Genomic DNA, 21,623 nt, shown 5'->3' with positions numbered 1-21,623 from the left:
AGAAGAACCATTATGAAACAGGAAGTTAGGAAGTTCAGTGAAAATTCTGAATTCAGTCTTAGTAAATTATTTAATAATACATTAAAATGACATTCATTACCACCAAGTAGGGTTTATCTAAGAATGCTTTATTGTTAGGAAATACATTGATAAAATGGATCTTGTCATAGGACAAGAAGTCAGCCCTCTATATCCATGGATTCAGGTAACCATGGATCATCATAAATACTTGGGGAAAATTTTTTTTTAAGTTCCAAAAAGCAAAATTTGCTCTTTGCTGCCAGCAACTATTTACATAGCATTTACATTGTTTTAAGTACTATAAGGTAATCTAGAGATGATTTAAAGTATATGGGGGATATGCAAGTACTACACCATTTTATATAAGGGATTTGAGCATCCATGAGTTTTGGTATCTGTGGGGGGTGGGAGAGTCCTTGGAACCAATACCCTGTAGATACCAAGGGATGACTGTATATAGTCATTTTAATAGATGGTGACATTCCATAAATTAATGGCCATTCCTGATAGAAACTCTTTGAAGTGTCAGAATTCACTTAATGGTTTGAAGGGTTCACCACTTGAGCTGATTTGTTCTTAGACTGCATTAATAAACGAAGCAGTATCCAGGATACATGCGCATGCCAGTTTTGTTCCATTTTAGGCTAGAAAACTTTCACTTAGACGATTTTAGTCAGGGCTGTCATCAAGAAGGGTATTAATGAGAGCAGCCAGAGGAGGGAAACAGGATGGTGAATAGTGGAAACATAGCCTGACGGATGAATGAGTCTAAGGATTGAAGCTGTTAAGCCAGGAGAAAAGAATATGTTATAGTTATCTTGTAGTTCTTGAACGGGAGTCATTGATGAACTGGGTTAAGTTTATTCTTTGTTATAACATTTGGCAGATCTAAGTCCAGTGGATGAAAGATACATGGAAAAACTTTCCGTTGGAGTTTTCTGAACACTAAGAAAGTTGATGTTTTGTGCTAAAATCACATTTTCTGTGTTAAGAAAGAGTGGATGCCACCTGTCCAGGTGTCACAGTGGAGACTCAGGCTATGGTTATATCATTTCTGTAATCCCTTCCAACTCTTACATTTTTATCTCCTGGTTTTTGTTCCTGGTCATTCTGTTCGTATCCTCTCTTTTGTGTCAGCATCTAGAAATTTTTTCTGAGGTGTAAGTTTATCATAGGACTTCTTGGTCAATGATAGTAAGCAAATGGGAAATAGAGGAAAAACAGGAAAACTTACTTTAAGTTACAGTCTAAAATTCAGGTGAGCAGTTATTTTTTAAGAGGTATTGTTTTTGAAAAAAATTATTCTTATAAACAATTTTTCAAAGCATCAAGAAATAAAAAGCATTCTGTTAACACTTTGATGGTAATTCTTCTAGCCTCTTTCCCTGCATAGCCTGTCAGAAGAAATTGGCACCTTAATCTAAGACTTTTAGGAAACCTCTGCTATTTTTCTAAATTAAAAGATAATTTTAAATATTATGTCCCTACCCCATGCCTGGGAAATTGAATGACTGCTTTGTCATTAATGAGGAGGTATTCTAAAGACAGGAAACAAAGATTAGAAATAGATTAAGAATCATTAGCAAAATTGAATCTTTTAAAATATTTTTATGATCATAAAGTGGGAGCACCCAGTGAATTTCAGGTTTATGGATAAAAATTCAAGTTACTGAATTTTCAGACATGTAAGTTGGGGCCAAGTATGATGAATTCAGTGATCTAGTACACAGTCTGGAATACTAATGTTTGCTGTCTAGCAGCATGCCAGCAGTTTACCTTTGTGCTGTGGTACTATGGATACAGCTATAAAAATTTATATATGTACACATACTTATTGTACACATAAAGCCTGTGTGTGTATTTGCCAATCCTGTGAGGAGGGAGTAACAAATATTAAAAGTTTTAAAAAATGTTTTTATTATTTTATAACATCACATGCCCACAATTCCACCAGACATAGCCATTTACATTTCTCCATGGTTCCTGTTATTCCGTATCTATAAATACATCTTTTTTTGCATAGGCATCAGAATCATTTACCTTTCTGAATGTGGTCTTTGTGAAGATTCTGATTACAACAAAAATCTTTCTACCAGTAGGTAATTCGATAATCCTAACAAATGACGAATTTCACCCATTCTATATAAAGTTGAATTTGTATTAATGGTTACAAAGTTCAGGTAATAGGAATTAACCTACACTAAATAGTGTGATGTTTGCTGAGATTTTAGATACTGATTTAATAATTTGTACTGTCAGTGGATTGTGACATTTTCATGTGTTGTGACAGCATTTTGTGTTGGAGAAACAAGGAATAGTTGTTTAATCACTCAAAGTTTCATGTTATGAGAACAGAAGATATGCAGTGGTTAAGAGTTACTGTGGTTAAAAAAAGAACTAAAAAAAAAAAGAGTTACTGTGGTGACATGTCCATTGGGACATTGACCTTACTCCTCTACAGATGGAAATAAAGGGGCCAGGGTAGGAAAATGAGTTTTATTGTTGTTTTCTATAAATCTGATCCAGGTTGAAAGGTCAGTTCAGGATGAAGACAAAAGACAATCTCCAGTGTGAGACATCAAAGGACGAGAAGAGGGAGCAAGAGGAAGGCAGTCATTGTCTTTTTCTTGTAAACTTGAAATTTTTCTTTTCATTTCTTTCAATGTCAGAGAAAAAGTGATAGATTAAATGTACCTTTAAGTAGGAACTTTTTAAAATAAATGAAATCGTATGTATGTGTGTATATTGTATGTGTGTATATATATGCACACACATACATATATATGTATACACACACACACACACACATATAGGTCTTCTTCAAAAGCTTGCATCTTAAAAAATATATATATGATTAAGATATTAATACTGTGAAACAACCATAATAATCAGAGCCACTTTTTAAACCCCCTCCTTAGTACTAACATATACCAGTGTCTTCATTCATTCATTCATTCATTCATTCATTTATGGCTGTGTTGGGTGTTGATTGCTGCACGCAGGCTTTCTCTAGTTGCGGTGAGCGGGGGCTATTCTTTGTTGTGGTGCGAGGGCTTCTCCTTGTGATGGCTTCTTTTGTTGCGGAGCATGGGCTCTAGGCACGCGGGCTTCGGTAGTTGTGGCTCACGGGCTCTAGAGCGCAGGCTCAGTAGTTGTGGTGCATTAGCTTAGTTGCTCCGCGGCATGTGGGATCTTCCCGGACCAGGGCTCGAACCCGTGTCCTCTGCATTGGCAGGCGGATTCTTAACCACTGTGCCACCAGGGAAGTCCCTGTCATTTTCCTTCTTATCCCCATCTCCCATCCCCCAATTTCTTTTTTTTTTTTTTTTTTTTTTTTTTTGCGGTATGCGGGCCTCTCACTGTTATGGTCTCTCCCGTTTCTGAGCACAGGCTCCAGACACGCAGGCTCAGTGGCTATGGCTCACGGGCCTAGCAGCTCCGTGGCATGTGGGATCTTCCCAGACCGGGGCACGAACCCGTGTCCCCTGCATCGGCAGGCGGACTCTCAACCACTGCGCCACCAGGGAAGCCCCCCCCCGCCAATTTCTGATACACATTCCTGTGTGGGAGGTAGGATCATTTGTAATTTGAAAACACTTTTGGTGATTTTTTGGTCTACTTTCATCCTTGTAGAGGACCAATGTCTTCAAACCTCCAGAAAAAGATGTGCTTTAATATAACATACGTACTTGAGCTCATCTCAGGTTTTCTCTTTCCCCCTCTGGAGTCTACCTTTGTGGTTTTAGGTTGACAGGTAACACTGGAGGCCAAGAAACCTTCTGATTCTAACCGAGGCAGGTTGCTCTTTTTGTCCATCTTCATCTACATCTGGAAAATGTGTTTTGAAATATGAGGCTTATGTTACCGTCTCAAGCATGTTATATTTCCTTTGCCTCCCAAATGGATCAGTTTAAGATTCCTGAACTCTGACCTATGTTATTTATTTGCTTTTCTGAGACTAGCAGTTGCCAGCACAGCCATGTGTGTCCTCTCAAGATGACTTCATTTTCCTCCTTTCCAACAACATCTGTATTTTTGACAAATAGTACAGAATAACAGCTAGACAAGAGCCTCATGTTATAATGGAAACTGGTTTTAGAGGGACTCCAGTGTTTAAATAGGTGGTGATTATTTAAGTGGTTTGAGATTTTTAATTGAGGTTATGAAATAGTTTTGTCAGTTGTTTAGAGTATGAAGAATGTCATCCAAATATGTCATCATTTCTTATTACTAGTATTTAATAATCTGAGCAATAACAGGAAGTTTCAACCAAGGGAAAGGACACCTAGAGGTCCTACTTGTCATCTCAGTCTAACTTTGATGGTTGTACTGTTTCTGTCAGTTGTGCTTCATCTTTGTAGTGGTCCCTTCCAGCTACAGAGCTCTGTGCCTCTCTTAATAAGCTCACGGTAGTTTACTGGCAGCGCTTTGGAATGCTGACCGTAATGTCCTAATGACCTAATGTCCCTGTGTCCCCGTCCCCCACCCTCCTTTTTTTTTTTTTTTTTTTTTTTTCAGTTTAGTAAAGTTTTACTTTTCAAAATGTACAGTGGTGGGACCTGTTTATGCATCTTTACTGGCAGCTGGGGCATCTCCACCTTTGGTGTTTCTGGTATAAATTATTTGAACTCTGTGCTTTGAAACTGGTTTAATGGGTCCTTTACTAAGCAGCTCCTGAAGGGCTGCCCTGGCCAGGGATCTGTGAATCTTCAGTCTCTCAGAGACAACAGCTGGGGTTTTAAGCTTATAGTCAGGAACTTTCTTACAGAGTTTGTCTTATGTGGCTTTGTCAAACAAGACTAGGTTATTGAGCTTGTCCCACATTTTTTGCCTTTGGTCTTTGTCTTTCTTGGCTGACTTTCCAGCATCTATCTTTTTCTTGTCATCCTTGTGTGGCATTGCAGAGCTCGGAGAGCAGGTGCTACCACTGCAGCCTCACTAAGATGCTGGACAAAAAGGTGGCCACCATCAGCCAGAGGGTCGGTAACATGGCTTAGTTTCTTGTATATGTTCAAGATGTTTTCTTGAGAACTTCTAATTGTTTACCCTGGACTAAGATAAAATGAAGGTTAAGTAGGAAGAATGCAAAATCATCTCTCTTTTTTCCTGAACTTTTTCAAAAATATGTTTAACTATACTGCTTCTTAAAATTATAAAGTTATTATTATTATATATATAGTGTGTATACATACATGTATAAATACCAGTAATAAAGTATATCTTAAATGTATTTAATTTGTGTTTTTCATAGCATGAACAGCGAATTTCAAAGTCGTAAGCCCTCTTAGAAGAGTAGATGGTATCATGGTAGCCAGTGTTTTTATTTCTGGATATTATGTCTGAAATCCTGAGTAGTTGTCTTATTCTAATTTCTGATTGCTGCCTGTTGTTATCAGGCTGGCTGGCATTAGGACTGGCTATCTTTGCTTGGGTGATTCCCAGATAAGATCGCTAATAATTAATACAGTTCACATTAGAATGGAAGAAATCATGCTTAAGCTATAGTAAGTAGCTTCACTCATAAAGGTAGTCTGATTTTAATCGAATCTTAGAAGTCTTCTATTTTATTTCTAAATTTCTTTATATATAAAATTACTAATATTGACATACATGTTACATATACATTAATAAAATCATTATGTAGAGTATATTCCTGTTTGTGGATCAAAGTTTTATGTATTGCTCCAGCACTGTCCATTATGTTTTAACACCACCTTGCTCTTTTTTTTTTTTTTTTTTTTGCGGTATGCCTCTCACTGCTGTGGCCTCTCCCGTTGCGGAGCACAGGCTCCGGACGCGCAGGCTCAGCGACCATGGCTCACGGGCCCAGCCGCTTCGCGGCATGTGGGATCTTCCCGGACCGGGGCACGAACCCGTGTCCCCCGCATCGGCAGGCGGACTCTCAACCACTGCGCTACCAGGGAAGCCCCACCTGTGCTCTTATGTCACAGCTGCTGTTGAGAGCCAACATGTGTTCATGTTAAAGTGAAGACTGTTATGAAAGAGGAGAGTGAGTGGAGTACTGTGTAGTGAGTAGCTGCCGTATAGTTGTTTGGAAACTTAGTGAACTTAACAACTGACAATGCCCAGTGGTACAGCCCTTCTCTCCTGTGAACTAACAGCCAGATTGTTTGTAATTTCCCGTGCTATTTAAAACAGGGTTCTCATGTATCAGCCATCTTCTGTAAGGGTGCCCAGTGTGACTTCGGTTGATCCTGCTGCTATTCCGCCTTCATTAACAGACTACTCAGTACCATTCCACCACACGCCAATATCAAGCATGTCATCAGATTTGCCAGGTATGTGAAGAGGTGTTTTGTTTTTTTATCAAGTTTTACCATTTCTTTTTATCTTAATCTGTGGAGCAAATATAATTTAAATATCTTAAATAGAAATGCTAAGGAAATTGCTAAGGAAAGGCTTCCTGTAAAGGTAGTATCTGTTTTAAATATATCACATTCAGTTCCTATCATTTAAACTATAGAGCAATCTGTAGATTTTGATGAGAGGACATACAGTAGGAAAATTTTACAGAATTTATTCTTCCTCATAGAGAATTTATACTGGGAGACTCTTTCTTCGTTTATCATGGAAGCTTCACAGGTTAGGGAGACTGTTTTCTCATACTTTTTTTAGTAGCCCATCACTTCTTGGTATCCCATCACAACTTCAGAATATACTGGTGTACTGTGAGGTCAGTGTTGCCTACCAGCTTTACCCTGTAAAAATAGGATCTACCTGCTGTTTCCCTAGAGCTCTGCCTAATATTGAGGGATATCTTTTATATGTATGTTAACTCAACAGTTAAAAGCTTCAAGGCTGCTTGAATAACCTTAGTACCAAGACGTATGCAGCCAAGGCCCTACTATAAAATTAAAGCTTTTTCCTCCCTCCCTCTTTTTCTCTCCCTACATAGCCATTGTTTTTGCAGACATTTTTTGGTCGATCAAATTTGAGCAAGTTAGTACCAGTGACTCTTAAATTCATGACTTCCCTTCTCTTTGAAGGGCCCTTTTAGTGGAATACAGTCACCTCCTCCTGTTAATTTTCTGGATTTAGGAAATTAATTTTGACCTATGATTTATTCTTCTTGCCCCTCTTAGTAAGGTCTTTATTTTTAAGCACAGTGTATATTCTGTTGGGCAGAGTTTGTGTTGTTGAAAAAGTTGATAGTTGTGTACTCTGCCCCAGTGTAATTTTGTCACTTGAAATTTGTTCAGCATTTATTCAGTTTGAATAAACTTTAATGGAAAAGAGTAGACTAAAAATAGTATCCATCAAAAAAAATGTTAGGTACCTTTTGCTTCTTAAATGTGTTTACTCCACATGTACTTTGGGAATTGGTATTTTAAAAAATTGTTTGTAAACCCAGCTAGCACCAATTGTAGAGTATTTGTTGATACAAAGCTTGATGCTGAGTTACAGGTGAGGTTTCATGGTCCTAAGAAAGATGGAAAGTCAGAGAGTCTTAATTCCTTACTGCCATGTTTTGCTTTAACTGTGGCTAGTTTCAAATGAAGTTGAAGAGTGTCCACATGTCATCTTACAAACAAGCATTCCAGAAGGATTTGTTTCCTAAAGATCTTGAATTAAAAATCCTGAAAAAAGATAATGAACGTTCTCTGTTTTTACTGAGTGACTCTGGCCATTTAGCAATAGAATAGGTACAATGTACAAATCACTTGCCCTGTTAGTTTTTGAGTTATGTGAGTTTGGATGAATTTTTAATTTCAGGGAATTTATATTATTTCAAAATTTGGGCATAAAGTCAGCCTATTTACTTTATAAAATGTACAGATTTGAGAAAAACAGTAAAATATGTTAACTGTGTATTTCATAAAATGCATTTGAAGCTGACATTAAGGAACTAAGACTAATATCCAGGGCTGATATTTAGCCAATATAAGCCAATATAGTGATACTAATTATTAAAATGTTGAAAGGCTTTCTTATCAGTTGATAAACAGAATAGAATAGGAACTGTTATACTTTAGAAGAGTTACCAGTTTACCGTCATCTATGAATTATGTAGCAGTTACTACATCTAAGTAGTTTAGTTTTTACTTTGGTTTTACTGTTAATATGCTCTTTTGTAATTAGTAATTACTTTGGGGATTTTTTGTGCATAATTTTTATGTAATTAGTCATACTGTACAGAGTTTTGATATTTATAAGTTTAATAATTTATAATAAAATATTAAATAGAACACCAAGAATGGAGAGATGACAGACTTTTAATACATTTCTTAACATTCCTTTTAAACATCATAAACATGAATCTTCTGAATCTGCAGGAGAACAAAGAAGAAATGATATTAATAATGAACTGCAGCTTGGAACATCTTCTGATACTGTGCAACAGTGAATGCAAAATAAAACATAATTTGTATTTATGGAATGGAAAACAGCTTGATTATTTCATGAAAAAATATGACTGCCTTATTATTGCTAGTGCCATATTTGTCAGGTGGGAATAGTGCTCAAAAGTTGTATCATTAAAGTTTGAAAGTGCTAAACATTTACATATTTAATCATGTAGGAGTTATGTTTTGTTAAAGTTCATGGCTCAAGTAAGGAGAATGTGTTGTTATTAATAAGATATACAGAGTCAGTTTCACATGAAGAAGCATTTAAAATCTAAAACGACAATTTTATCAGTATTGACAAAAGCATTTAGAATATACCATCAGAATTTTTAGCACTGCCTGCTTTTTAGTTAAAGATGAGCATTTTCAACTGTGGAATACTTAGGAGGGCCTAAAAATACGTCAGTACAACATATCATTGCAGTTCAAACTTACGGTGAAATAAGAAAACAGCATTTTACTAAACTTAGAAAATAAGGCAATAACATTTGATCACTGTTCATGAAACGTCATCTATTTCATGTAAGGGTTTTAATAGTCTGTACTTACAAAGTAGAATTGCAAGACATTGTTTGTAATCTTTTTTTAATAGGAATAACATCTGAAATACTATATCGAACTTCATTGTTACTGTTTGAGAAAAATGGTTTCAGTGAGAAATATTTACATTAAAAACATTATTGAATTTTGTGTATACAGCATCTGTGTAATGCTAGGGAGACAATGGGTTTCAACCAAAATTTCAGAAAAGTTTCTAGACATTTTATTATGGCATTGTATAAGTTACCATATTCAGTTATCCCTGGATGAGGTGTCAAAAGATATAGATCAAACAAATCTCTTAAAATGTTTTATCAGTAGACTGTATATCTACTAGCACACATGAAATAATCATCAAAGAGAATTGCAGTACATCTGAAGAGATGGGAATTGAAATAATGAAAATGTGGAGACACTTGGCACCTCCTCGATGGGCAGTCTCCAGTGCTAGAACTACAAAAGCAGCTTGAAAATTATATCAAGCCTGTGTATTTATTTAAACTGAAGTTACAAAATGGGAATAAACTTTAGAAAATGAGCATTTTGAGTGATTTGGCTTCAATACACAATATGCCAACAGAAATAGCAATACTTTCTGTAGCTTTATAAAGAAATTTTGTTATTCAAATGGACTGAGTTATTCAACAAACATTAAAAGTGATTGAATATTTGAAATTAAATAAGCTTTTAAAAGCAGAAGTTATTATATAAATAATGTTATATACCATTTGAAGCAAAACAAAATTAATACAATTAAACCAATAAAATGATATGCAAATAAACTCTTTTTGTGACGTAGTCCATAATAGAAATGTTGAATGTATAAAACTCTCAGAAGGTGTTATAAGGGCTAGACAAATTGTGAATTACTGTTCAGCTGAAGCAGAGAGAGGATTTACTGGACAGTATCATTAGTGTGAAGAGAAACTCTTTGCTTATTGAGATATGTTACCTACTTAGTATCAATTTAATGGGGAGCTCCTTGGAAAAGTTTGTTGTGATTCCAGTGTTGGCTCAAACCTTGCTGTATCATATAGCTAGTGATAGGCATATGAAATGAAAAATACCAGCAGTTTTCAAAAATGCTTTAGAAATTAAATGACTTCTTTCAAATGATTGGTGCTACAGCTTGTATTACTTGATAAGTATTTTTATCATACCCTTCCTTATTTAGAGATTATCAGGGAATAAATATACTTTAACATTTTGATTTATAAATTTTTCATACTGGTTATTAAGTATTTTAAATATTTCCCACTAATATTCTCTCTTTAGAGTAACAGTCTAGTATTAGAGTACACTCTGTATGATTATTATACTTGAGGTGACATTGAATACCAGCATATAAAAATTCACAGAATGGATAGAAATTGGCCCGTCTTAGTAACGTACACCTAATATGTGATTTTTTATTTTTTTTTAATGTTTTGAAATTTAGTCAAACAGAGGTCTATGGGGACTGACCTTGAAGTTTATTGCTAGATTTTTCAGACCTGAAATATTTTATTATTTATTGTTATAACTTTAATATTTCAAAATGGTATTACTGGGCAACGTTTTACCACAGTTCTATTTCAAAAGCATAACTGGAGAATCCCAAAGCTTTGGTTTAGAAAACTGCATTAGCTTATAACCCAGCAAACCTTGGTAAGATTTAGCTTGTTAGTGAGCAGCAGTTAGCAGGTGCTTGCTTTGTGCAGCACGTTGAACTGTGTACTGCTACTCTTGTTGTGGGAACCGGGGAACAGAGCTGTCCATGAAATAGACATTTATCTGCCTAAGAAGTGATATTTTAGATGAAGCTCAGTGTGGTGTATTTCTAAAAAATAAATGTGAAGTACCTTAAGAGTCTTAAGTATGTTTTGTTAATGGTCCGAATCCAGATCGTCATCTTTTCATTTTATTGCTTCTCATTCTGCTAAGTGATAAAGGGGGAGAGTTTGCTTTGACTAGTCCTATTTATCTGAAAAATTTTGGACTGCCCCCTTTAAGTCTCTGGGAGGCGGTTTTTCTAGTTGTTTTGTTAGGAAATATGTTCATTTTTGGGTTTTATCCACATAAATATCCTGATTGTGGTATAGACCTTCCCTATGGCAGAATGGTAAGACCTTAACCCAAATGTTTTATGACTTAAGATAAATAAAAAATGATTTAGGGAAATAATTCTTGTCTCCAACATATGAGACAACTATTAACAGAACATTTTTGTTTTAGGTTTGGATTTTCTTTCCCTTATTCCAGTTGATCCCCAGGTATGTATCCTGAATTTAAGCAACTAATTTGTATTTGATTGTTGGTTGTGTCATACTAACTAAAAATGACCAGTTGCATAAAATCAGGACAGTCAACTCTCAGTTACTTAAATTGATGGAAAGGAAATACTATATAAATATTTCACAATTTTACTTGGAGGGATGAAGTTGCTAGTTCTCAGTTTATTATATTTTGGCCTTTAATACTGGAAGTTTAAATTATATTTTATTTAGTTTAATATAATCAGTTGGCATTTCTTACGAGCATTTGAGTGATTAAAATGAGGGGAAGCAGTGCTCAATGACTGGAAGTTAAAACCTTATAGAGACAAGTTGTAAAACACTTGCTCTATACATAGAAAATAGCTGATGCTGATTAAACAGACTGAATCATTAGCTTGATTCTTCCTTGTTTTTAAAGGCAATCAGATTCAGACTTTGGAGATGCCCTAATCTAAAATTGCTATAAACCAGTCATTCCTGTTTTCTTTGTCAGAGATAAGAAACTCTAGTATCCCAGCGTCCCAACATGAAGACCTTGCAATGAGTGTGGACTCCACTGATAAGGCTTATAGCAGAGGCAGAGCAGAGGAGGAAAAGGCATGGGAAAAGCTGAAGGGAAGAGCAAAACAGAGAAAGAGACTTTGAGAGAAGTGTTGAGAGTAGGGAGGGATAGAGGACGAGCCATGCACCACTGCTTTGTAGGCTGCTCAGAATCAGCTAACCACAGGTCTTGTATCAGCTTCCTGGTTCAGTACTCTGTATTTGATCACATAAACAGCACTGGAAATTTGGGCCCAAGGTAACAGGCACAGAATGAGGAGTTTCTTCTTCTCACCCTGAGTTGACTTTGTTACAGCAGTAGATTCTATAGCAAAATATCTATCTGTTTTTTAAGGAAATAGATTCTTCAGGCTTAAAGTATTACTGTTTTTAATGTGAATCATCCTTTTTTAAAAAAATGATCTTTTAACCTAGAGGATTTTGATTTTATAGGGCTATTTAGCATGCTTGGTGTCAGGCTAACTTGTTGCTAAGCCAAATGAAGGGTAAGGTTGTGCTTTCAGTTTTCCTTGAATCCTTAGATTTGTTCTACTTTACCTCCACATTGCCCCCTTAATCCCTGTTATCCTTATGCAGATGTGTTCAAATTACACATAAAGGCTACAGAGTTAGATTGGCTGCAACCTGAGTATTGTAAGATTTCAAGATGTAGAGGCTATTGATAGCAGGACTGTAGTATCTAGCATTCATTATACAAATGAAGAAGGGTACCATTTTACTCCTAGGTGGTCAAAAACTCCCTCAGAGGTAGTAGAAATAAAATGTTAACTTTCTGGGCTTTTTCCAGATTCTTGGCTCAATTTTAGTGGAAAATTAGAAATTGATTTTAAAGAAGTTTAATACCTGACAATGCAACTCTCTTTAGAGGTTCTTAGAAGCTCTTTAAGAACTCCCCTTGAATGTCTTTGTGCCTGGCATTCGTTTTGTTGATGAACCAAGACAATTGTCCATCCTAAACATTAAGTTAACTTTTTTAAAAGGCACCCTGAAGTTTAGTTGTTGCCCTTCCACTGACTGGCAGCCTTAAACCTGGGGCCGTTGTTCCCATTTTATGGTCTTTTAGAAGATCATGTAGTCTAAACAACTTCAGTTTTAAATTTCTGTTTTTAATATCTCTGATGATAGGCTGAATAATATATAGAATTGATAATATTGATCGGATATCCTTACTGATCTTCTTTCATACAGTCAATCTAAACACAGACTTAGGACCTCTCTTGTATACTGGACCTCACTTATCTCAATCAAGTCAGTGCAGTTGTCTCTCACATAAAATATTCTATGGTGATATAAAGCTTTTAGCTCTTGTCTCCCTCTGTTCCTCCAGGTCAATATTAGAGTACTAAACTCAGGTCGGAATTAGTTTGGGAATCAGCAACTAAGATGTTAAAGAAACCAGAAATTTGAACAGTTGGAAGGGGGTGTCAAGCAAGCATCTCAAAGGAAATTAGATTAGATTAGATTTCCTTTAAGATTTATTCCAAAATTTTGTGAATACCTGAGATACCTCTCTTTCTGAGCATCCCGTGGTAGTTAGCTACCATGTAGTCTCTTATGTTAGAATGTATGCTATCTTCTAATTACACAGGTTCTGTTACGTGTATGTACAAAGGAGTCAGATGCTGCCTTCCCGCTGATCAGTCTTAACATTATTCCTTAAGGGTCTGATTAATACTAAATTTTGAGAGAATTACTGAATTTTGCATTAGCATTTTTCTTAACACCATTAAAAATAAGTTTATTAGCCTTTTACAGTGTGTTTTAAATCTGGTATAAATACATTTAGTGAGCAAATTCTTTTTGAGATTAAGTATGAGTCATAATTTTGGGGCCAATATTTAGTATTAAATAACTTTAGTTATTGTTGACATTTTTGTACTACTACATATTTGGTCACAAATTCTGTGAGTTTTGAGACAATCAGGAATATGCTGCATTCACAAAATAATGTAAAATGTTAAAATTCATGCCACCTTCCATACAAAGATGTGAAGTTTTGAGAAGTTTTTAAGTCCCACTGAGATTTAAATATGTGGCTATCACTTGTGCATATCTAACAATTTCTAGTCTCTATATTTAAAATCAATGTAGCCTCTTCCTCATCGACATCATTGTTTGTTTCAAGCAGTACTGTCCTCCTATGTTTTTGGATAGTCTCACCTCACCCTTAACAGCAAGCAGTACGTCTGTCACCACCACCAGCCCCCATGAAAGCAGTACTCATGTTAGTTCATCCAGCAGCAGGAGTGATACAGGGGTCATAACCAGCAGTGGAAGTAACATTCCTGACATCATCTCATTGGACTAAAGGAGGACTCACTCGATTCTAGGAATCATTCATTAAAACTGCTGTTTCTTGGATCTCTGGTCCGTGGAAGCTATTTTTTTGGTAACGATTACTTTGATATTTATTGAAGTGTCAAATGGATTCTTTTGCCTTCTGAGAGATGAACACAGATGACTGCAGCAAGAACCACATGACATGCAAGGATTTTTCTTATTCATGCTGTACTCTGAGCATCAGATACATTCAGCTGTAACTGCATCTTCTTGAGAGATGGATTTCAATTTCATATGATACTGGTTGGATTCTACAAATCAGTTAAAATTTTTTTTGTTGTAATAAACAGCAATAAAGTTATGTAAATATTCAAGTAAACTTTTTTCTAATTAAAAAAAGATGTAATCAGTGATTCTGAAATGACAAGTTTTGTTTAATCTGATGTGAAGGAAAAATATATGGAAAGAAGTTACGTTTGCCGAATGAGCCCTTTCCGTGGAGATTTGTTCTATTTCGTTGAAGTAATGAAGTCTTGATAAGTGGCCAAAGCTTGGGTTCCACTTTTCTTCCTGCAGTTCCACTTTTCTCCCCGATTCCATCAAAGAAAAATGGCCTTTGTGTTAAGCATTTTCCCCTGGTTGTTGTTTACACTTTGGTATTGTGTGCTGATGAATACAGAGTGAAGTTCTGGGATTTGGCTTTTCTTTATTATTAGTGATTATGTTGAAGAAACCCTATGCAGAGTCTTCCCTGATGTAATGTGTGTTATTTTGGTAATCATACAGTCTTATTCTAGAGGTTTCTATAAATTGGGGGCTTACCTTCTCAAAAAAAAATTCCCTGCAGCCATCAAATGAAATGTTTTTAGATTAAGGTGTGGGCTGGAATGTTTGTTAGAATTTTGTTCACACTGTCTAGAAATATTGAGAGGTTGGAGGCAGTGGAAGAACAGATTTAGGGGCGGTGGGAATAGCAAAGTTTAATTTCTTCCTAAGAACTTCTTTTGCTCGTTTATTTTACAGGATAATGTACAGATCTGTGTTGAAACTTTTCAGTTTAGTAACACTGACAAAGAAAATATGTTTTAGATCTCATTTTTCTCATAGCAGTGATTTTCAAACTTAAAGAACAAACAGTAGCAAGGGGATGGGGATGGCATCAGATTTCCCTTTCCTTTTTTTAAAAGGAAATCTTTCCTGAAGCCACAAAAGACAAAACAGTATTAGAAATGTTTGAATATAAGAAAGGTTTGAAGAGGAGAGGATGGGCCTGAAACCCACTTTGAAAACCACTCTCTTACTGTGTGTTTGGTTTTAAAATCTCTCAGAAAACTGTTTTACCCTTAGAGAAACATTTTTATCCAAATTTTATACTTTGCTTTCATTTGGCTGCAGAATTTTAAGTTCTTCATGAAGGACTTAATACTTCCCTAATATTTAGCTTTCTCTTCTTAAGCTGTATCTACTTTAAAAATAAACCTGTGTTAAAAATGATTAATCTAACTGATTTCTCAAGCTGAAGTGCCCAGATGAAGAGTCCACCAATTTCAGTTCGGATAGGGAACAATCTGGGTTGGTGCAACTCCAGGGAGCTGACTTGTCACAGCTTGGTTTTTCACACCTTCTCAAGTTCTCATGCCGCACCCCCCCGCACCCCCCCCCCCTCCCCTGTGCTCTTTTTGTACTCATTTAATTTCTTGTGATTTTCTACATCATCCCTTCTTTGGCTGCATTATCCCCTTAATGTATTATCCCTTTTGGAGAGTTATAAGCATGGAAAACGAACCTGAATCTTCTTGCAGTAGTTGCATCATAGTTGCCAGTTTTACCTTCTTCGTCCACGTTACAGTCCTTTGGTCCAGATACAGAATTTCTTCCTAGTAAAATTTTATGTTGCTGCTCTAAATATGGATGCAAGTTCTGTTAACTCTGTAATCAGATAGAAAAAATAACCTGATTTGTGTGGTATAATTTGTTAATAAAGAAATGCTGTATATTTGTTACCATTTTGTTACCCTTTAGATGCTCAGAGACCCTCCCCTCCCCAGTTTAACCAACAGTTTTATCAGGTAAATGAAAAAAATTAATAGAAATTAGTTTATTTACTTGGTTCTTGTAAATGGTACCTCTGTGCTTTTATAGTTGTGCTTTGTTTCCTTTTCAGTGTTTTATGTGAACAGTTTTATTGTTCATTTTTGGTGCTTTACACTGAATTACATAAATTTTTAATTTATCTCATACAGGCGACTAACATTTTTTAAAATATACTTTTAAGTTTATAATCTTAAAATTGAGACTTTTGTGTATGTATATTTGAAGGTGAGTACTTTTCTTTATGCTTTTGGCCCTGTGACAACAACATGCTTATTAAGCCACTGTCCTTTTTTTAGAATGGTCACTAAATATTTTTTATTGAGGCTCTGATTTTGTAGCAGTTTCTTTTACTAGTCCAGATATCTGCTCAACCAAGTATAATTCAGTCTCAGAGGAGGTCATCTATAGCTGTTACTTAGATGTCAGCCAACCAGTGACTATGTTTAAGGAAAGGAACTGCAGTTATTAGTCTCTTACAAACACTTAGCCAACCTGTATTTTTATCTTTATTCACATAGAAATGTTAAAGGATTTCCTTGCTTTGGTAACTCGTGACAATGTAATGGGTGCTGAATGTAGCTTCACACCTAAGGTCTGCTTACATTCACTGACTTTCTGACCCTTAGGTGAGCCGCTTTAGGATTCTGTTTCCATTTCTGCCCAGAAGGTATAAATTCTTTGCATCTGTCATGGAATAATTATAAAGGCCAAACAAAACAGTAGAATCAGGAAAGCTAGAATGAAAATCATGATTTGGGGAAAGAGTGTGAGTATAAATAAGGAGATCCATAACTCTTGGTATAAAACAAGTTTCCATAGGGTAGACACTTAAAGAATTTGAAGAAAGGTAAGATGTTGGATTTTAAATGAATGATATTCAACAGAGACTATTCTGACTTTGGATTCTGACTTTTGAACCATTCTGCCTTCAGACGAGTCTTGGACATCCGTCATTTAGTAACTGAGTTGTCTGCTTTTCTTCTGCCAAAAAAGTATTTATTGTTACATTTTGTCTTTTTAAGTAAAGTTGAATTTTATAAAGCATTAGTTCTCAGCTTTGTCTTTCATTTCTCTCTAGCCCCCAATGGGTGTAAAAAAAAAAAAAGTCTCTCCCCCACCCCCAAGTAAATGCTTTTATTTTCCTAATCTTTTTCATCTTGGAAAATGTAGAGCAGTATGCCATTTAAACTTGGGTCTGACATTGTATTTTGTGACCGTGGATCTGTGTCTTGTGGGAGCATGGAGTTGTCATTTAGGTTGGTGATTGATGTCTGAACCTGATTCACCATCTTTTCTGCTGCAGTTCTACACGAATATGGTGAAACTTGTGGAAAGAATTTAATACTTCCTCTGCTTTTTTAAGAATGACTGGTTTGTAAGCCCCTGCTTTTTTGTTGTTAAGAACCACACTCCAATTCCTAGGAGAAACAGATTAGGCTAAATATAAATGCCCATTCTTTAATGCTTGCCTGACTCAATAATGCTTTTTTTCTGTTTATGTTTGGTAATACATGCTTATTGCGGGAAATCTAGACAATACAGAAAAGGGGAAAAGGGCACTTTACTGTTTTTGCATATTTCTTGCCAGTCTTTTAGCTACTTGTCTGCGATTTTACATAGTTTCATTCATTCTCGGTATAATTTGTGCCTTGATTTTTTTCTCAATCTACAGGCATTATTCCATGTCATTAAAAACTAGTCTGTATGGATGTGCCATGCTTCCTGTTACCTTTCCCTGTTGGACATTTTAGGTTGCATCTCATGATGCAGTGTTACAGTTCATGTCTTTGTGCATAAATGATTTCCTTAGAATAAATTCCTAGAGGTGAATTTCTGAGTCAAGGATGTAAATACTTTGTAGTTTTTGATTCCTGTCATTTTTCCAAGTGGTTTTACTAAGTTATACTGTAACCATTTGGTATGAGACGAACTGTCTAACCATAGTTTCCAAGAATATGTGCTATTTAGCTCTATGCAGACATCTGCATTAAGACCCTCCACCTTCCGACCTTGGTGAGCTGGGGAAACTGATTTGGAGATAATGGGCAGAGACTTTCCTGGAATGTCTCAGTTTCAAATATATGTATCTGATATGTTCCAGAAACACCTACATAAGGATATCCAAATGATTTTTTACATAGTTTTACTTGCACTATGAAGTAGCCCATTGTTACACTACATTTTCTGTTTTTAGTTAGAAAATCTTGCCTTTTCTTAAATCTTTTGTGCCTGGGGCCAGCCCTTGGTAGCCAGCTCTCTTTTTTTTCCTCTTCCTGTAGGCTCCATTTTGGCCTTTCTGAGCTCCCCAAAGCCAGTAGGATCTTCTGAGCCAGAGGCAGTCCAAACCAAACTGGAAGAGTGGTAAGGCTGAAACAACAAAAGCAGAGCTAAGCTTTGCTTTTTCACTTTGTCTTTTTGTGTTTTCAGTCCCATATTGGTGTTCTCAGGGCCGCTCTGGGGAAAGAAAAACAGATTGCTATCTTCGGATGCTCAAGGTATTATTTTCTTGATTGGCATACCACATTTCCCAGGCTGCTTTTTCTTTTTGAATGGATTTGAAGGCTGCTTTTGTGTTCTCAAAGCTCAACTCTTTTATGTGAAGAAGAGTGTTGTTGTGTTGTAAAATATCCCTCTTATTTTGGCCTTCATCAAACTATTCAACAAATATTCAGCGTGTTTTGTAAGTGTATGTGGGGTAGAGTAGTATAAAAGATCTGGTCCCATACTTCAAAAGGGTTATAATCAAGTTTTCAAAGCTCAGGAATTCTTACCTACTAACAGACATGCTAAGAACCTTACAAAATGTCACATTCCTTACCATGGTCCTTCAAAGGAAAGTAGTATTCTCTCTGTTTTGCAAAGGAAGAAACGTAAATTTCGCAGTGGACTTGGCATCCTGAAACAGAAGTACCTCCAAAGCCTTCTGACTAAACTGAAGTGACACTAATTAGGTAGGCTATTTGGGAGACTGATACGGTAATCTAGACATAAAATTATGAGAACTGATTTCAGGTGATGGCCACAGGAATAAGGAAGGAGGGGGTGCTGGAGCCATTTCAAAGGAAGACTCAAGATTCAGTGTCTGAGTGGTTATAGGAGTAAGGGCTGAGTCCATTTCTCAAGCCTGGGTAACCAGGATAATGGTGATATTACGAGACAGGAGGCAGTTAGACTGGACGTTAGTCATTTAGGGGAGACAGTGGTGAGTTTGATGGGAAGGGTGAGATTTCAGAAAGGGAGTGTCCAAGAAGCTTATCTGTTCTGCAGTCTTAAGTGCAAACTTCCCTTGTCCTCCGTTTTCACCTTCACTTGTCTCCCTTCTATATGTATTCTAGTCACTCCCAATTGCCTACCCTCCCTCTCTCCTCCCTAATCCATGCTTGGCTGCATGTCGTTCTTTTGATTTTTCTCTTGACTGCTTTGCCATAACCAGTTCGGCTGTCACCTGAAGGCCTGCCGTAGCCTGGAGCTCTCACCAGTGTGGGCTGTGTCCACACTCCATGTATCTCAGGAGATGGTGGTTGCTGCCCTTCCTCTCTATTGTAACTTCTAAATAATTTCTCCCAAAGCTTCTGACAAAAATCTGCCCCTTTTGCAGCCTATGCCAAGAAGTTATACTATCAGTTACCTCTACTCTTGCCACTGATCACTCCTTTGATTTCCTGAAGGCCTCACTTCCTAACTCATAGCACACTTTGCCATCTCCGATTCTTTCGTATTCTCAGTATCTTCAGTGTTCTGGTGGATGATCCAACGCCCTGGCCAGTGAGATTTTTGGTTACCTCACCTTCAACATTTTCTTCCATTGAAACTCCCTACCACTGTTTAACCCTTTGTTTTCTTTGTACTTCTTGTCCAACTTAGACTCCTTCATTATCACAGCCTTCAACATGTCCTCAGACCCAGTAGAATATACAGATAAGTGAATAGGGAGATTACAGTGCAGTGGTAAAAGGTACAGGGTGCTATAGGAGCACACAGATAAAGAGAGAACTAAGAATGTTCAGGATAGCTAGAAATTTGCTAAGTAATATTAAGAGAAGTATGTAAGATATGAAAAGCCTTGTAAAATAGCAAGAAGTCATTGAGTTTTCATGATCATTCACAGTAATGAGCGTTTCTTGAGTTTGATACGATTATCTCCATTCTACAAATGTGGAAACAGATTCTGAGAGGGTAAGTGACTTGCCTAAGGTCATGTAGATCATAAGCGGGGAGCCAGGCTTCATACCCAGTTTTTAACTACCTTCTCAGAGAGGCCTTCCTTGACCATTCTATCTAAAAAGGAGGTGTTTCCTAACTATTCTAATCTTACCACTGTTTATATCCTATATGGCAGATAGCACAACCTGTGTTTATTTTATGTATTAGTTTACTGTGTATTGTCTGTTTCCCCTGCTAGATTGTAAGCTCCATGAGGGCAGGGGTGATATCTTATTTCACTTGCATCCCAGAGCCTAACATGGTGTGGCACATAGTAGGTGCTCAATAAATATTTGTGAATGAAGAAATGGTGGATCGTCCTTTGTATTTGACTTACGCTGACTGTGGAAATCACTTGATACCTGAGCAGCAGGCATTCACAAGGGAGGGAAACGAGGAGGCAGATGGATGAAAGATGCTGGGGATTTCAGAGGAAGTCAGCAAACTGACCTAATAGACTCTGAAATCTCAGGGGCAAGGGCCTGGAATGGGGGATTGGTAGGGCAATGCACAGTGGGGACAATAATGTGTGAGTAGGTGTTTTATTAAACCTGAAGGCCTAAGTGACCCCTCGTAGACTCAGCCTACTGTATATGTAAGGCTGGAGAAATTCTGCATGTAACCTCTGTATTTTGTACTAAGGACCAAGTCATCTGGGTCAGCTCTACTGCTCTGAGTTATGCAATACAACTGTAGGTGTAAACATTCTGATTTATCATCTTTAGTCTCTCAAGGCTAACAACTTTACCTAAGTCATTATTGGACTCTACTTTGTAACTGGAACAAGAATCAGTTAATTTGATGTCTCTGAAGTCATGCCCACATGACATTGGACCAGCTACAGGCTTGTCCTATAACATATGGGTAGTACTGAAACCATGGTAGTGTAAGAGCTCATCCAAAGAACTTGATGAGTGAGGAAAGAAGAGAACTAGACAAGGAACACAGGAAGGGGATTGAGAAGGAGTAGCTGAGCTACCACAGAGGCCAAAAGAATGTATTTCAGGGTGTTTAGTGAAGCTAAAAGCTCTCACACGGGCTTCCCTGGTGGCGCAGTGGTTGAGAGTCCGCCTGCCGATGCAGGGGACACAGGTTCGCGCCCCAGTCCGGGAAGATCTCACATGCTGCGAAGCAGCTGGGCCCATGAGCCATGGCCGCTGAGCCTGCGTGTCCGGAGCCTGTGCTCCGCAACAGGAGAGGCCACAACAGTGAGAGGCCCTCGTACCGCAAAAAACAAAAACAAAAACAAAAACTCTCATACAATATAAAAAGTACCTATTTAGAAAAAAATTTTAATTTCAGA

The 21,623-nt window shown here is 36.9% G+C and overlaps 1 protein-coding gene and 1 pseudogene across 11 annotated transcripts in view; one reads left to right on the top strand and one right to left on the bottom strand.

Moving 5' to 3' along the window:
- The window catches only part of PIAS2 (protein inhibitor of activated STAT 2), a 92,606-nt gene extending 75,445 nt beyond the window's left edge, over positions 1–17,161 (top strand). For 4 of the 11 annotated variants that reach the window (XM_060028992.1, XM_060028995.1, XM_060028997.1 and 1 more), the window contains 3 exons: positions 6,181–6,320; positions 11,142–11,179; positions 13,869–17,161. In XM_060028992.1, coding sequence (XP_059884975.1) covers positions 6,181–6,320; positions 11,142–11,179; positions 13,869–14,051 — 361 coding nt within the window. In that variant the 3' untranslated portion in view covers positions 14,052–17,161. Of the gene's footprint in view, positions 1–6,180; positions 6,321–8,315; positions 11,115–11,141; positions 11,180–13,868 lie in introns of those variants that run through there. The other 7 variants (XR_009521752.1, XM_060028998.1, XM_060028994.1 and 4 more) reach the window with 7 other exon arrangements.
- On the bottom strand, positions 4,585–5,728 carry LOC132436262 (small ribosomal subunit protein eS25 pseudogene; annotated as a pseudogene).
- Positions 17,162–21,623: the final 4,462 nt, after the last annotated feature.

Source organism: Delphinus delphis, chromosome 13 (genome assembly GCF_949987515.2).
Source record: "Delphinus delphis chromosome 13, mDelDel1.2, whole genome shotgun sequence".
NCBI classification, from domain to species: domain Eukaryota; kingdom Metazoa; phylum Chordata; class Mammalia; order Artiodactyla; family Delphinidae; genus Delphinus; species Delphinus delphis.
This window is presented reverse-complemented; position numbering and strand designations above follow the sequence as displayed.